General features: G+C 42.1%; 1 protein-coding gene across 4 annotated transcripts in view; it reads left to right on the top strand.

The window, feature by feature from the left end:
* DNAH7 (dynein axonemal heavy chain 7) overlaps positions 1-17,154 on the top strand; it is a 253,702-nt gene that overhangs the window by 104,549 nt on the left and 131,999 nt on the right. For all 4 annotated transcript variants that reach the window (XM_084779440.1, XM_084779442.1, XM_084779439.1 and 1 more), the window contains 8 exons: positions 70-282; positions 3,097-3,195; positions 4,731-4,979; positions 8,669-8,818; positions 10,813-10,995; positions 11,716-11,892; positions 14,003-14,134; positions 15,750-15,974. In XM_084779440.1, the coding sequence (XP_084635566.1) occupies positions 70-282; positions 3,097-3,195; positions 4,731-4,979; positions 8,669-8,818; positions 10,813-10,995; positions 11,716-11,892; positions 14,003-14,134; positions 15,750-15,974 (1,428 nt within the window). The remainder of the gene's footprint in view (positions 1-69; positions 283-3,096; positions 3,196-4,730; positions 4,980-8,668; positions 8,819-10,812; positions 10,996-11,715; positions 11,893-14,002; positions 14,135-15,749; positions 15,975-17,154) is intronic.

Here is a 17,154-nt window from a genome sequence, read left to right as displayed (position 1 = left end):
GGAAAAGCAATAAGAAGCAGTGTTTGACTAAACAAGAACAGGCTCACCCTCTTTGATGCACCATTTCAGGCTCTCTTCCGGACAGTGGCGATGATGGTCCCTGACTATGCCATGATTGCTGAGATCGTTTTGTACTCCTGTGGCTTTGTCACTGCTCGGCCGCTGTCCATAAAAATCGTGGCTACTTACCGCTTGTGTTCAGAGCAACTGTCCTCCCAGCACCACTACGACTACGGGATGCGAGCCGTGAAGTCTGTGCTCACCGCTGCTGGCAATCTGAAGGTCAATCTGCAGATCATTACCTTTCTCTTCTGAAATCTTGGCACTGAGTGTCTTCATAAGAGTTCCAGTATCTAGTTGGTTTCATCAACTGGCTAGAAAAAAAAATGCTTTGCTGGCAATGGGAATAAAATAGTATAGGGTTTTGTAAAACCATGCACAGGTAATTCTTAGTGTTTGAGTTTAAAGCTATGAGGCTAGGTCAAGCCAAAGAAAACATGCTTTCAATAACCACCCTGATGGTTTTCTATCTATATGACATGTAGCACTCTGTGGAGAATAATGTATAAAGTAATACATATATACAAACATCCCGAGCATCGTCACTTTTGTGATTGCCAGTAGTAGTCACCTGTGGGCTAGTGGTGATGGCGATCGACTGTTTGCATTTTAAAATCACAACTAAATACAGGGGAACCACAGATAACTCAGGACAAGGCTGACCTCTCTCAAAGTAGGACCATGAAAGAGAGCTATCTATTAATTCTTTATGAAGGCGAGATAAGTTATTGTTAAGAGCAACCCCCTCTAAAATGTGACATTGGAGTTTACAAAATGCTCACATTCACAGTCTATAGAAGATGGGGATTTAAAACCCATCCCATGTGACTAGCAATGGTTAGCACTGTATCTTCTATCATAAATGCTATCAAGAACTCTGATGTATAGTGGCACCATTCTAGTCATAATAGCTAGCATAACTTGAAGCCATTTTTTTTTCTTTTTGCAATAAACACAAGTGCCTAGAAGCAACACTTTGTACCACCCTGGCATGTCAGGATTACGTTGTGGCTGGATAACGGGAGGGATAATGCATTGTCCTCGTGCCGGGCAGCGCTGGAATCCTGACTGGAACTGAGCTATAAAAGCTAGGCTGCAAATGAATCCTGAAAATGAATCCTATCACTCTTTGTTACCACCAGCTAATTTAGAATTGTTCAATGCTTGGGCTTGAATATTTTCAAGTTCGTTTCTGTTCTACCAAGAGACAACTTAAGCATTTGCTTCGAAATAATAAGTTCTCAAATAATAAAAATGGATCCTGACACTTCAAAATTCATTTTTTTTTTTTGGTCACATTAATCAAAAAATAAAGTTCAGATGAGCAGGGCAACTTTGACCTCTGGGATCCCTGGAGAGTCAGAAGCTTGCAGACAGTCAGGCACCTGCTGCAGCAGCTTAATAAAGAACAAGGCTCTCTCTCTCTCTCTCTCTCTCTCTCCCTCCCTGCCTCCCTCCCTCGTTTCTCTCTTTCGTTTTTTTTTTTTTTTTTTTTTTTTTTTTTTTTTTTTGGCAGAAATGTTCTTGAAAAACAGAAAATTTTAGAAACAACAACAATAATAAATAATAATAATAATGGTAGGGGAACTTTGAATGAGATAGTGAGTAAGTTAAGTTTGAGAGAAACAATTCTAAGGTTAGAATTTGGTGGCACTGATTATTTGAATGTTAATATAGGCAGAAGAAGCAAGCGCCAAGCTCCAGCAGAGTTTACAGTGAGTACTGGGCATACAACAGACCCGTACAGTTTAAGTTTTTTTATCTGGACTGGATTGGCAACCCTCGCCACCTTCTCTATGGAGCTTGATAACTACATGGCACGTGAACAGGCCCAGTAGGTAGCCAGCAGATAGCGTAGTGCTCTGCCCATCTGTTTCACTCACAATAGTCCTCACTCAGACTTGTACAAAAGTAACCTATTAGAGTCTGGAATAAGCAAGTACTAACCAATAAACAGGCAACAGCAGCTCTCAATGTTTTGAATTCCTGGTCACTACTCCTGTATCCACAAAGCCTGGTCATTACTCCTGTGTCCACATAGCCTGGTCACTACTCCTGTGTCCACACACCCTGGTCACTACTCCTGTGTCCACATAGCCTGGTCACTACTCCTGTGTCCACATAGCCTGGTCACTACTCCTGTGTCCACACAGCCTGGTCACTACTCCTGTGTCCACATAGCCTGGTCACTACTCCTGTGTCCACATAGCCTGGTCACTACTCCTGTGTCCACATAGCCTGGTCATTACTCCTGTGTCCACATAGCCTGGTCACTACTCCTGTGTCCACATAGCCTGGTCACTACTCCTGTGTCCACACAGCCTGGTCACTACTCCTGTGTCCACACACCCTGGTCACTACTGTATCCACATAGCCTGGTCACTACTCCTGTGTCCACATAGCCTGGTCACTACTCCTGTGTCCACACAGCCTGGTCACTACTGTATCCACATAGCCTGGTCACTACTCCTGTGTCCACATAGCCTGGTCACTACTCCTGTGTCCACACACCCTGGTCACTACTCCTGTGTCCACACACCCTGGTCACTACTCCTGTGTCTACATAGCCTGGTCACTACTCCTGTGTCCACACACCCTGGTCACTACTCCTGTGTCCACATAGCCTGGTCACTACTCCTGTGTCCACACAGCCTGGTCACTACTCCTGTGTCCACATAGCCTGGTCACTACTCCTGTGTCCACACAGCCTGGTCACTACTCCTGTGTCCACATAGCCTGGTCACTACTCCTGTGTCCACACAGCCTGGTCACTACTCCTGTGTCCACATAGCCTGGTCACTACTCCTGTGTCCACACACCCTGGTCACTACTCCTGTGTCCACATACCCGTGGAAGTGTAATCAGTTCATGGTAGAGGAGACTCTCTGGGTGTAAACACCAGTTTCTGCAATGAGAAACAGTAGAAACACGAACAGTATTTTGTTTATATTGTTCCTAAGTGCTGTGCGTTTGGTTAAGTATAAATATGAAAAGGGTGTTCATGACAGAAATCCTCACTGCTGTTTTTTCTTTTAGCTGAAATATCCAAATGAAAATGAAGAGATATTGCTACTTAGATCTATTATTGATGTAAATCTGCCGAAGTTTTTATCCCATGACTTGCCACTCTTTGAGGTAAGAGCACTTGCTGTTACCACATGGCAGCACTCTCACAGCAGTGCAGAGAGCATCCGTGTCTGTAGGGCTTTCTACAGACAGACCTGGACTGTAAAGAGCGCTGGTGTGTTCAGAGGAACATGGACCAATCCTACTCTTATGTGAAGTATGCTTAGCTTGGGTTGTTGCTTCAGATAATTTCAACAACTTAAATTTGTATGTGTCTTTTTTAAACTGTACAATAATAATTAACATACAAAAGTTATAAAATATTTGCCACAAATTCCATGAGAATGTAGACTCTATGTTGAAAATTAGTTAGGCTAGCCCACTGTTGAATCTTTAGCACTCGATAAAATAAGAATTACATTTCTTTAAAAGAATGCAGTGACTTTTGTTAAATTCTTTATTTGGGATAATTTTACCTAAGAACCAAATTTGAAAATCTTGCTATATTTTAAGATTAGATTATGAGTAGCCAGGAGGGAGAGGAATTAGAATAACAATGGCCTTTTACAATCAGTCTTGTCTCACTCTTTGTCGGCTGTCACAAGTCCTGGGAGCACTGGCTCCTTCTAAATGGTAGTTGTGAGGTTTTGAGCCATCATGGTGGGTAGCTTCCAGTATGTAAAGACTCAAGGCTGTCACGGGAAGAAGGTGAGGAACGCTTCTGCAAGTGTGCTCACACAGTAGCCATCTCTCATCATTTTTAAAAAAGATTTATTTATTTATTTATTGTTTTGTATACAATGTTCTGCCTGCATGTACAGATGCAGGCCAGAAGAGGCCATCAGATCACATTACAGATGGTTGTGAGCCACCATGTGGTTGCTGGGAATTGAACTCAGGACCTCTGGAAGTGCAGTCCATGTGCTTAACCTCTGAGCCGTCTCTCCAGCCCTTATCTCTCATCATTTTGAAAGGAGTTCTCCTTAGCATTTAGACTTGGCAGTGCACGTATATTAATGGAGCAAACAGAGCAAGACTTCAAATGGTCCCCTGAGGAATTCTGTCTGTCCCCTTGGTGCAGGAACACAAGCTGCATTTCCTTTCAGAAGTTGGGAGTATGCGTGCGTGGACGTGTTCGCAGGCAGTAGTGATTCTGGGAAGCAGACATTTAGTGGTGCCTCTCTCAAGTGGGGCATGCTTGACACTTCCAGGCAGGACAGTTTCGTGTCTGAGGCAGCCTCTTGTACTGCAGGACACCTCCCACCCCAGTGAGATGGCGACAGACCTCTCTCACAGCAGCAAGCAGAGGGAAGGTCTTTACCTGACTCTGACAGGGGAGTCTTTACCTGATGTGTGTGGGGCAGGGGTGTGTGTTATTTATTGGTCTTGATTGGTAAGAACTGGATGGCAAATGTTTCTAGTTGTCGCCTATTTTCAAGGCTATTTTTGTTTAGAAACCATTATATTTCACTAAACTGCTAAAATAGCTCTATTCCCAGTTATATTAAATGCAAACTTACTTTACATACTGGCTAATATAAAACCATTTGCTTGTGTCTTTTGGATATAAATATATGCCACATAAAATTCCCACCTGCTTTCAGGGAATTACTTCGGATTTGTTCCCTGGGGTGAAATTACCGAAGCCGGATTACAACGACCTGCTGGCAGCCATCAAAGACAACTGCGCCGCCATGAATCTGCAAATGACCAAATTCTTCTCTGAGAAGATCCTTCAGATCTACGAGATGATGATCGTGCGCCACGGCTTCATGATTGTCGGAGAGCCGTTTGGCGGGAAGACCAGCGCGTACCGTGTTCTGGCTGGATCCTTAAATGACATCTGTGAAAAGGTCCGTGTGCTGGTGACACAGTCACTCACTGACAGCCAGCTTTGTGCAAAAGACGATACGGGGCTATTTTGAAATATACTTTCCACGGGGCAGTGTAAAATCATTAAAAAGAGAACATGAGTTAGGGGTGATAAAACTGGAAGGGCAGAATGAAGGAGGCAGATAGTCCAACACACGTGAGTGCACCACACACGTGAGTGTGCCACACATGCGGCTCTCAATCCTTAACTTCTTTTTGAGTTAAAGTTAGTGCATTTTGGTTGTTTTTATAAAAGAAAGAAAGAAAGAAAATACAAAAGAAATTGAAGATTTTATTTTAATGCTTTTAGGAGAGTATTTTTATTTTTTATGGGATCTTATAATGTAAGCTTATGTTATGAGATGCCAGTGGTTTTAAGGCATGTGTGTGCATATATGGCTACTATTCAAGTTTCTTCAAGTTGTCTTTATTTGTTTGTTTGTTTGTTTGTTTATTTATGTGTGTATGTGCACGTGTGTGCACTCCCTTAGAGGTGAAAAGAGAGTGGCCGATTCCCTGGAGCTGGATTTACAGGTAGCTGTGAACCACTAGACACAGGCACTAGGCACCAAACCCCAGCCTTCTGCAAGAATAGCAAGTGTTCTTTTTTTTAAAAATTAATTTATTCATATTACATCTCATGTTATCACATCCCTTGTATCCGCCCTCCCGCTTCCCCCCTACTCCTCTCCCCTATGTCTGTGACTGAGGGGGACCTCCTCCCCCTGAATATGCTCATAGGCTATCAAGTCTCTTCTTGGTGACCTGCTATCCTTTGAGTGCCACCAGGCCTCCCCATCCAGGGGATGTGGTCAGAAATGGGGCACCAGAGTTTGTATGAAAGTCAGACCCCACTCTCCACTCAATGGTGGAGAATGTCCTGTCCATCAGCTAGGTCTGGGTAGGGATTCGAAGTTTGCTGCCTATATTTTCTTTGGCTTGAGTCAGAGGGGAGGACATCCTATAGCAAGTGTTCTTAACTGCTGAGCCATGTCTACAGCCCCCAATCATTTAAAATCCTTAGGCAAGTCCCACTGTGACCTACTTTGACATGCTAAGCAGAGGAGAGCCTGGACTTGTGCAGCTGAGGCTTCCCTCCCTTTGCATCCTCTCGTAGTTTGGGCAGCTTTTCCCTCCTATTTCAGTGCCTGGAGTCCATATGTGCTTCTGGTCATTATATCTTCAGTGAATACCAAAATATTTACATGTCTTATTTACCTTGGATGCTGTTTCTGCATTCCCCTGTGTACCTGTTAACCTATAGCTTCAAACGTAGCCTTAGTATCATTGTGAAATAACAGTCTAACATTCAGGTTGATGGTCTTTATATTAAATTTTTTTTATTTACAATTTTTACATAATATATTTTGATTGTGTTTTTTCTCCCTTGACTCCTCCCAAATCCTTCTTCTTTTCCTATCCACCCAACTTCAGGCTCTCTCTCTGTCTCTCTGTCTCTCTCTGTCACTCTGTCTCTCTCTTTCTCTCTCTCTCTCAAAAAAAAAGAAAAGAAAGAAGGAAAAACCAAAACAAACAAAGAACAAATAAGACACATACACACACACACACACACACACACACACACACACACACACACACACACAAAATGCCAAAAACAAAACAAAATGAAACAAAAGCCTACAAAACAAAACAACAAAACCAAACAACAACATGGAATTCGTTTTTTGCTGGTGCACTATGCCTGGACTTGGAGCTTGCTCTAGGGGATGGTTAATATACCTAGTGACACGCCATCGTTAGGAACGGACTTTCGCTTTGTCAATAGGTTCCTTGTCAGGAGTGGGAGCCTGTGTCCTCTTCTGGTCTTTCTATTTTATTGGGGAATTTAAGGTGATTTACATTTAGTGTCATTAATTAACATGCTATTTTCCCGGCCTCCTCTCCTATTTTCAAAGCATTTCCTCTCTTCCTTCTTTTTCCTTCCATCTTGTTTTTAATTCTCCCCCCATCAGCTTGCCTTCTTATCTTCCCTTTCCTGGCTTTGGCTTGTCTGTGTTTCGCCTGTGCTACTGGCTCACTGTTATGCCATCTGATTGGTTCTGTCCCACACAAATGTAAAGTCTCTAAAATGAGGAGGCAGCACACTGCTGGAAGAGGATGGGAGTAAAGGGTAAGCATGTTTTCTGGTGTCCTGAAAAGACCAAACGATCTGTTCATTCTCTGGTAATGGTGATAGTGGCACCGCTGTTCCCTCAGCTACCACACTCAACCCGTAGTTCCCCCCTCACTGGCCTTTGGAGCAAAACCTGTTCTTAGGGGCAGCAACTTCATCCTGATTAAAAAGCGAGTGCAGCTTGCCCACACTGCTCCACTGAGGAACTTTCACAGCAAAGCTCTTCCAGGCACAGGGGAGAGAGCAAAAGGCAGGAGCGTTGTTTTGTTGTTTAGGAGGATTCGTTACACACCTGCTCTTTGGTTTACTGGTTTGTGTCTGCCCAAAGCCCGGGCAGAATTGGAAAGAATTGGAGTTGCTATGCCATTACATATAATGACATATAAATATAAATATAAATATAAATGAGTAAGAATACTTCAGCAGAGGAGATTTTTAAGTAAGTTATACTATTCTGCACAATGCTATAACGGCGGCCACATAACATGACGTAGTGAGCAAACTCCACAAAGCTAAGCACTGAGTCAGCCCTAATATGAGTTGTATACTTTGCTCAACAATAGTGCATCTGTAAAGCCCATTGCCACCCAGTGTGCAAGGGCACCGGAAAGGCGGGCATTCTGGAGGCTTGGCACTTTCTACTCAATTTCCCACAAATTTGAGTTTGCTCTAAAAATTAATTCTGTTAATTTAAAAACAAGGCTTATGTGCCCCCAAGGGTACCAACATGTCTTATAATAATGCCATAGAGCCAGGGTTCTGGCCAAAATGGGCAATTTACTAATATGAAATTTTTGACTCAGTGGGAAGTCTCTATCATTACATCTCTTTATTTTCTCTCAGAAAACATTCTGTAGCAAGGGTCAGCAAGTTACAGCCCACAGGCCAAATCCAGCCCAAGCTTATGTTTGTAATGCTGATGAACTCAGAGTGATGTGAACAGGTTTTGTTTTGTTTTACAATTTTCAAAAACTGAAAACAGAACAAAAACTCCCAAAACCTGCATCATTTACTAGGTGGGCCTTTACCCAAAACAGTTGCTAATTCTTTTTCTGTAATTTCATATTTATAAGAATGAGCTGGGCAGTGATAGTGCACGCCTTTAATCCCAGGACTTGGGAGGCAGAGGCAAGCAGATCGTTGTGAGTCTGAGGGCAGCCTAATCCACAAAGTGAGTCTATGACAGCCAGGGCTACACAGAGAAACCCTGTCTCAAAAAAAAAAAAAAAAAAAAAAAAAAGAAGAAGAAGAAGAACACAATTTACTTTTGTATAATTTGTTGCTTTAAAATACTGTTATAAATAACAGTTCAAAACTTGACTTTTCAGTTGTTCACTGGCAATATAGATAAAATAGAAATGATTTCTTCCACACATCAAATGTATGCTTTGGAGCCTTGTTAAATTCATTCTTTATTTCTGGCAGCTTCTCTATAGGTTCCTTAAGGTACTTGTATGTACATAGCCATGTTTTCTATAAGAAAAGACAGTAAGTATCTTTCAAGATGAATAATATTGGCTTTTCTTTTTCATTCAGGGACTAATGGAAGAAAACAAGGTTCAAATAACTGTCTTAAATCCAAAGTCTGTCACCATGGGCCAGCTGTATGGGCAGTTTGACCTAGTATCACATGAGTGGTCTGACGGAATCCTGGCTGTCAGCTTTCGCGCATTCGCGGCTTCCGCGGTGAGAATCCACACTCTCAAAAATGCAGGTTTTTAAAAGGTTGTGATGTGTCCTGTGACCAGCGTCTGATTCTTCCCCCAGTTATTTCAAGCAGACATTTGTACTTATGTCTTAAGATGCTTACTGTAAGCACATCTCTGGCTGCTTTGATGGTGTTTCTGTGAGTAATGACGGTCGCACGCACCAGAGCAGCAGACAGCATGCTCCTGGACACCTCAGACCTGGAGGTGCTCACCACACCTCGTGGGAGGCAGGAAAGCAGATGAGCCGAGGGATGTGGCCTCTCCTGCGGCATCCTTTGTCTCTGCACACTGAGCTGCTTCCCCTGTGGTGCCCACTTGTTCTTAGAAATAGCTCAGTGCTTAGAGAACAAGGATGTCTAACGTCCCAGCACTTTCTATGTATTGTGGCCGGAAGAGAAGAGGCTGCAGTGGGGACATCAGAAGTCTTAAATGACATTCCAGGGCTGGCATCTCTTCCCTGCCTCATTCTGTGGGGTGGTTTTCTGTCACACTCAAAAGCAAAGTCCAAAGAGCATGAGCTGAGGCCCAGAATAACAACACTAAGCTTCTCGAAAGTATAAGCAGACACATCGTTTACATAGAAACTGCCATGAGGTACCTCTATGTTATGCGCAGTTACATAGCTTACATTATATTTTGCAGAAAGCTATATCACCAAATCTCAGGGAGACGCAGCAGTTTACTCAAAAACAGTAGAGCTGGGCAAACAGGAAGTCCTTCACACTGTGAAGCTCAAGGTCACAGCAGCGTCCCTAAAGTGACACTTGACGGGTGCTGGCTGCTCAGGGTGGGAGGGAGAGCTGACCTCCAGTGATCGTGCAGAGCATAGGGTGACCCCTTCCTCGCTGCCCTCCTGAGTCCTGGGCACACAAGCATGAGTCTCAGTGTGAGCATGGACAGTTCGACGCCGGGGCAGCTCTCTGTCCTATGGAGTTGACCATGGCTCTGAGCGTGGGGTAAGAAGGCTTTAAATCCATCTCCACTGCAGCTCACATTAGGCAAAGGTGAGCCAAATATTTTTTGCATACACAAGCAGGTGGAATTATAAGAATCATAAAGTTGACTATTTTCTGGACAATATATGAGCATTTTCATATTTCTTAAATATTTGTTAGGCTGTTATACTGATCTTACATTATTACTGATGTACTGAACTTTGTATGAATGTTATGTTGATTTTAATATCCTACACCAGTGGTTCTCAACTTGTGGGTTATAACACCTTTGAGGGCAAATAATTCTTTTATAGGGGTCATCTAAGGCCATTGCAAACCACAGATATTTACACTGTAACTCATAAAAGCAGCAAAATTATGAAGTAGCAACAAAAATAATTTTATAGTTGGGGATCACTTCAACATGAGAGACTACATTAAAGGGTCACAGTATCAAGATTAACCCCTGTCCTATACACTTATGACACAGTTCATCCTAGGAGAGTGTGTGTGAGTGTGTGTGTGTGTGTGTGTGTGTGTGTGTGTGTGTGTGTGCATGCATGTGTGTGTGTGTGAGTGTGCGTGTGAACTCATTTCATAGAGGAATGAAAATTTTTAGCATAGCACATAGGAACCATTAATTTTTTTAAAAAAACTGATAAGAATGAGCTATAAAATACTAGGAGCAGGCATATTTGAATGAAATTCTGACTTCCCTGCCAATAGTATTTTCAGTTCTGACATTTTTTAAAGCATTTTGCATATGAGCCTTGGAAACATAGAAAAGATTGAATCAAGGTAAGAAGTTACAGTTTTGTCTTGTCCGTGGCATATGTAGGCTTCTTCATCTGTGTGTGTGTGTGTGTGTGTGTGTGTGTGTGTCCTTGTGTGCATCATGCATGCACACACGTGTTTGTGCTTTTTGATGTTTTCATGGCAAATTAACTCTAAATTATATATATATATATTTTTTTTAAATTTTGAAATAATATCACTGACCTGTTTCCTTCGTTCCGTTACCCTGTGTGTAAAGTAGACTCCGGACAGGAAGTGGCTGATTTTCGATGGGCCAGTTGACGCGGTGTGGATAGAGAACATGAACACTGTGCTGGATGACAACAAGAAGCTGTGTCTGATGAGCGGGGAGATCATTCAAATGTCACCGCAGATGAACCTGATATTTGAGCCGATGGATCTGGAAGTCGCTTCTCCTGCCACTGTAAGTTCCCAGCACTGGCATCTGTCTGTGAACTGAACCACTTCTGTAAATGTTTCTGGTCACCTGGTAGCTTTTACTCTAAGTGGAATGCGTTGATACATTCCATTGTGAGAGCAGTTTGTGATCCTGAAAGAACCGGCATGTCCGATTGCATGCCTTGGCAAATTCAGTAAGGCAGTTACTTTTCTCTCTTACCTGGGATCGTTTTGCGAAATCACACACATGCACAGCTGAGATCATGAAACTGTACAAAATTAAATCTTTTTCCCCTAAGAGGGTTGTAAGAAACAGATGTTCCATGTCATCTTAATGCCCACTAGGAAACCAGGTCTTGTGGCCTCCCCATGTCATCTCATCTGATTCTGCCCCAGTGTTTAACTGAAGAAGGTTTTCTACCATCGTGGCAATCTGATGATCAATAAGAGGCTTCTTAGAGCCGCTTGCTGTAGCCACTGTGTAGGGGGCTGCATGCGGCCAAACTGAATCCATGGTAAGGTTAGCGAAGGACTCAGTGTTCTTTCTTCTTGAGGTACACAAAACAGAAGAGACTCGACACCGAGGTGCCTGGGATCAGATGTGCCTCTTGTGACACCTCCCCCCCCATCTGTGAGAAGATATCTACCTGTTTACAATCACCCGTCTATTGTGCAAAACGACCCTGTGTGGGCAAGGGAGCTTCCTAACCATTACATGGATGCTAAGCAACATGTGTCCTTGTAGGTTTCCCGCTGTGGCATGATCTATATGGAGCCGCACATGCTAGGCTGGAGGCCACTCATGGCGTCTTGGCTAAACACGTTACCACCGTCAGTCAGTGTCATCCAGAGGGAGTTTATAGAAGGCTTGTTTGACAGAATGGTCCCAGTTTCTATGGAGTTCATTAGAAGGCACACAAAGGTAAGACAAACAGGCATTTTAAGATTTAAACCAAATTAGGAAATTAGGCTTAAAGGTATTAATTTCAATGTGTTTTCTAAAGCCAATGGATAAAGTACCTTATAGCAGGTTTGACTGGGTTTTGTTTTCCATTTTTATTCTTTTTTTCTTTCTTTCTTTCTTTCTTTTTTTTTTTTTTTTTTTTTTTTTTGATACAAATCTTGTCTGTGTAACTCTGGAAAAGCCAGGCCAGCCAGTAAGTAACCTGCAGTCTGGCTGCATCTGCCTCCCACAAGTGTTAGGATTACAGGGATATGCCGACACTCCCTGCTAAAACCTTAGCTCAGACGAAAATAAGAAGGCTTGAATTCATACAAGTTTTCTCCCAAATCAGGCAAAGTGTAGCATCTTGGAAATGGAGACCGTATTGTTGGTGTAATTCTTCTCTCTCTCTCTCTCTCTCTCTCTCTCTCTCTCTCTCTCTCTCTCTCTTCAAAACTATTCTCTATTAAAAAACAAACAAACCTGAAAAGTCTTCCCATCCCTGTTAGTTATAATATCTAAGATATTATCCCTTATTTATGGTGGGCAGTGTATATTATATCTTCATGTGCAAGTGTGGGTTAATGTATGTGTATATTTGTTTTCCCAATTTTTCTAAAGCAATCAAATCCTTGGTAGAAAGATAAGAAAGGAAATGGGGTATCTTGAAAATGCATGTGAACAAAGATGACAGGATGCGTGGGGTAGTGGCCGGGGAATGCGGGAGACACTGACAAGAATGGGGGTGTCTTGGAAGCGTGGCTGGCACCAAAGTATGTTACAAAGAGGAAGGAGCCATGGTCCAAACTGTCTGAGCACACATGCTCTGAGAGTCAGAATAAAGCAAGGTACGGAAACTGAGGGTTCTTTTTCCCTAGTGCTGTCAAATAAATAAACTTTCTGTGCTGCTGGCGTGGACCTTGGCTGTACACAAAACCAAACCTCTAATGTAAACTTTCTCACGTACTCTGAGTTCTGTTCTCTCATACAGAACTTACGGATAGCTATTACAGTAATGGATGTCTGCCTAGGAGGACCATTTGTGTGTGAGCGCCCCATCAGTGGCCAGCATCTCACTCCTGGTGTCTGCACCTTTTACTGGGATGGGGTGGCTGAGTAGAAAGCCTGCCACTCCTGGCCCTCAGAGAGGATTTTGCCATGTGAATTTTCACATACGACCACAAAGGAGGGCAAGTAAGAAGGCTGGAACAGAGCTGCTACAGGGAAGATGGTGGGCGCATGTTGAGAGCATGGTTCTAGGACCTGTGGGGTTTCCTGGTCTACTTTAATAAACTGTACAGATGAGATGCCAAAAATGCCAAGTGCACAGTGTGAAGTTCTGCACACACGGAGTGAACCCAGAGATCTATCTTGGAGTTCAGTTTTCTGTAACTATAGCTATGGATTGTAAACAGATCTTTAAGTGGGTTTTATTTATTAAGTATTACATATAGGTAAATTAAGTGTCTTTTTTTTTCTTCCATCGTTTGGTTTCTAAGACGTATAAAGGATAGCCTCTATGCCCTTGATTAAGATAAACACATACTTTTTAACTTGAAAATTTGCTTTAGAGATTTTTATAAAACGTACACACCACCAGCTGCTGAGATGGCTCAGTGGGTAAGAGCACCTACTGCGTAAACCTGGCAACCCAAGTTCTATTCCCAGAACTCACAAAAAGCCAAACATGGTAGGTACCTCTGAGATGTGAGCATTTGCATGGCAAGATGGCAAGAGGAGTCAAGACAATCTGCAAGCCAGCTATTCTGTGCAGAGAGGCAAAGAGAAGAGCCCTGCCTCAACCAGGTGGAAAAGGAGACCCAGCCCATGAAACACCTCCATATGGGTACCAAAGTTCATGGGTGTCACACAATACATCATAAATAGAGTACATGTTACTGAAACGTGGCAGTCACTTTAGTCAAGGAATAAAAGTGTACCTCGGCTTCCCTTCATAAATGAGAATCACAAGAGTACCTTTACATGAATTCTGGCCCGATAGGCTTGGACAGGCTCCATAAACATACGTGGTTGGTATCCTAACACCTGTCTTCATTTGTTTTATAGACATTTCCTTCTGATTTTTTAGGAGCTCTCTCCTACTTCAGATACGAACTTGGCTCGATCCTTAATGAATCTCATAGACTGTTTTATGGATGACTTTGCTGATGAAAACAAGCAAAAAGAAAGAAATGATCGAGAAACTTTCTCTCTGCTTGAGGTAAGATGGTTCACTGCTTTCTGGGTCTTGCAGTACAAAAACAGATGCCTCCCACTTTCACCAAAGCCTCCTAATCAATGAGGCCCACTCTCTTCCTGAGATTGGATTTAAGGAAGCTGTGGAGGCCTATGAGGGAGAAAGAGGCCAAGCCCCAAACAGCGCTGTCAGCAAAACTACATTTGTAGATATGTCTGGGCCATGAGGTTTTGAGTGATGGATGACAGAGCGGATCAGCAAGGTTCTGCCACTGAAACCAAGCCCTGACCAGCCTCAGAAGCAGTCTTTGTCACAGACCCTTTCCCCACCCACGATTCGTTATTTTTCCACTTTGACTTTTGTCTTTTATGTATAAGAACAGGTTTACATTTTGGGAGAATGGGTGTGTGAAAGTGTATAAGTACATTTGAGGTTAAGGAAAATTAAAAAATAGGCAACCCATAAATAAATAAATAAATAAATAAATAAATAGTTTGTTTATTTACTTATTTGTTTATTATTTAGATATTCATTTTTCAGTATTGGAGGCTGACTTCAGGAGGTAACACATGCTAGGCTAGTGATCTACCATTGATCTGTATCTTAAGACTGATAAACAGGTTTGAAAAAATATTTGAAAAATCTGATAAACAGACCTGATCTGGGGCTGGAGAGATGGTACAGTGGTGGGGAGAGCTCTCTGCTCTTGTGTGGGACTTCAGTTCCTAGCACTCGATTCAGGCAGTTCAAAAAAAGCTACTTTCAGGGGCCTCTGTCAGCACCTGTGCTCTTGTACACACACCCAACACAGGCACACACAGCTACATGTAATTTAAAAGCAACTGAAACTCTTAAAAGGTAGTAATGAGATAGCAATAGGCCTTGGATGTTTTAGATAAAAATATTAACATACTGATCATGGCAGTACTTCTAAGTTGGCCAATATGTAATTCTTACAACTCATATTTTATGAAAATAAGTTACCTTTTAATTTAGGAAAAAGTATTTTCCTGAGAGAGATAGCTTTCACATAAATGAAGTGTTAAATGAACAGGATTAGAGGCAGAGGTTTCTCAGCGTGGTTGTGATTGTTCATTTTATCATCTGAAAGGAGACTTGATTTTAAAGCAGGCTGACTTTTGTCATGTAATTGGTGGGTCTGGTCTTCCCTGCCATTTGCTTTGGTAGAAACAGGATGCTTTTAGAATGGCAAATCTGGTTCGTTTAATTAATGCTGATTCATTAATTAAAGCATTTCAAATAAAACAGCAGAAATCGGTTTTACTTCAACCCAGGGCATCTGCATTAAATTGAAATGAAAATATGGTTTTTTTTTTTTTGCCTACCAAAATTACCTCAGTGTTCCTTTAAAGAACAAACACCAATATGAGTTTAAAACACGTGGTTTACTAAAAGTATGGTCGTTAAGATTTTCCTTGAATTTATGCTCTGCATTGCATCACTTTGAAGATTGCACGAGACATAATTTGGGGGGGAACTAATTCTTATAGAACCCTTGGGTGACCTGCTATTACACATTTCCTCTCGGAGGTATCAATCTGGCTGATCTGATTTGAGCCATCAGGATAGATAAAGCGTCTCTTTAATTCCTCTCTATCTTCTCATCTCTCCGATGCAGGGCATCTTCCTGTTTTCATTGATTTGGTCTATCGGTGCATCTTGTACAGATGATGACCGTCTAAAATTCAGTAAGATCCTCCACGAGCTAATGGAAGGACCAATTTCAGACCTAACTCGAAATAAGTATAAATTACTGAGTGGTATGGACCAAGTGTCCTCCAAGACATTAACGGTGCCTTTTCCTGAGAAGGGAACAATTTATGATTATCAGTTTGTCCCAGAGGTAAGTTCTGAAGCAAGATGTGTAACTGCCGGCCTGGCAGAATCTCCACTGAGACAGAACACTCGGTGGCTCTAGGGTAATTTGTCCCCGACTGTTCACATGAACGGACAGTGTGAAATAGAGGAAGGTGTGCCAGCTTTACAGTCAGACACCCTGAGGTTTGGTCCTAGCGGAGTTACTTTCTTCCTTCACAGCCTTGGATGAGCCCATTTTCCTGAGTGCCATGTTCCTCGGTAATAAAAAAGTCCTTAATAAATACCCAATGGGCCAACCATACCTACTGAATGAAATTTCACATTACGATGCCTAGGCCAGCACCAAGCACATGCTATGCAAGGCCAACTGTTGGAGGTTGGGGTGTACGTTAATACACTGCAGGCAGAGTCCTGTAGAAATGCATGTGTAGCATGGACAGTTCCTGACAGACTGGACCTTGAGACGTGAGTTCTGTTTGTTGGCTTTGTTGTAACTTCCACTAACATTGCATATAGAACACAGGAATCCCTAAAACAGTAGGAATAAGAAATAGTTTAAACATATATAACGTGGTATAATTGGGACCCTGCACTGTATTCAATGGGTAGTTTCTATCCTTTTTAAAATTTTCTACTTAATTAAGAGAAAACTTTCCATGTCACTAGTGTTTCTTCAGTAGAGCTATTTTCAGCATCCTAAATCTACCAGGAAATTTGTTAGACACAAGTTATGGTACCCACATTTAATCACTTCCTTAACATAAATTTTAAGAGTTTCAATTTTTATAGCTCTTGAGCTGTACTGCCAACCTCATCCAACAAAGAATTCTTGTTTTTCATCCTGCCCAACACATATTTGATAATTGTATTTCAAATTATTCATAAGCCTGGGATTTCCATAGAGAAAAAGTGTAGAGAGAGTGAGGCGGTTCTTATGGAAGGAGCTGGTTTCTCTAAGACCACAGCCTCTAGATGACAATACACTTCTGGCTTAGTGATTCTTAATCCTGTCTGAGGTCAATAATTTATCAAGACCATGAAAAGGAACCATTTTCTCACCAGTTCTAGAAAAATCTGCAGTGTAATTTTTAGATTGATGTGAATTCAGTGCCCTCACTAAATTTAGTGTAAATGAGTAGCTGGTTGCCAGAAAACAAAACGAAACAAAGCGAAACAGGAATAAAATACTGGGCTGGAGAGATGGT

This window comes from Acomys minous (assembly GCF_964271855.1).
Source record: "Acomys minous genome assembly, chromosome: 4".
NCBI lineage: Eukaryota > Metazoa > Chordata > Mammalia > Rodentia > Muridae > Acomys > Acomys minous.
Note: the sequence above shows the minus strand (reverse complement) of the source record. Positions and strands in the feature narration are given on the sequence as shown.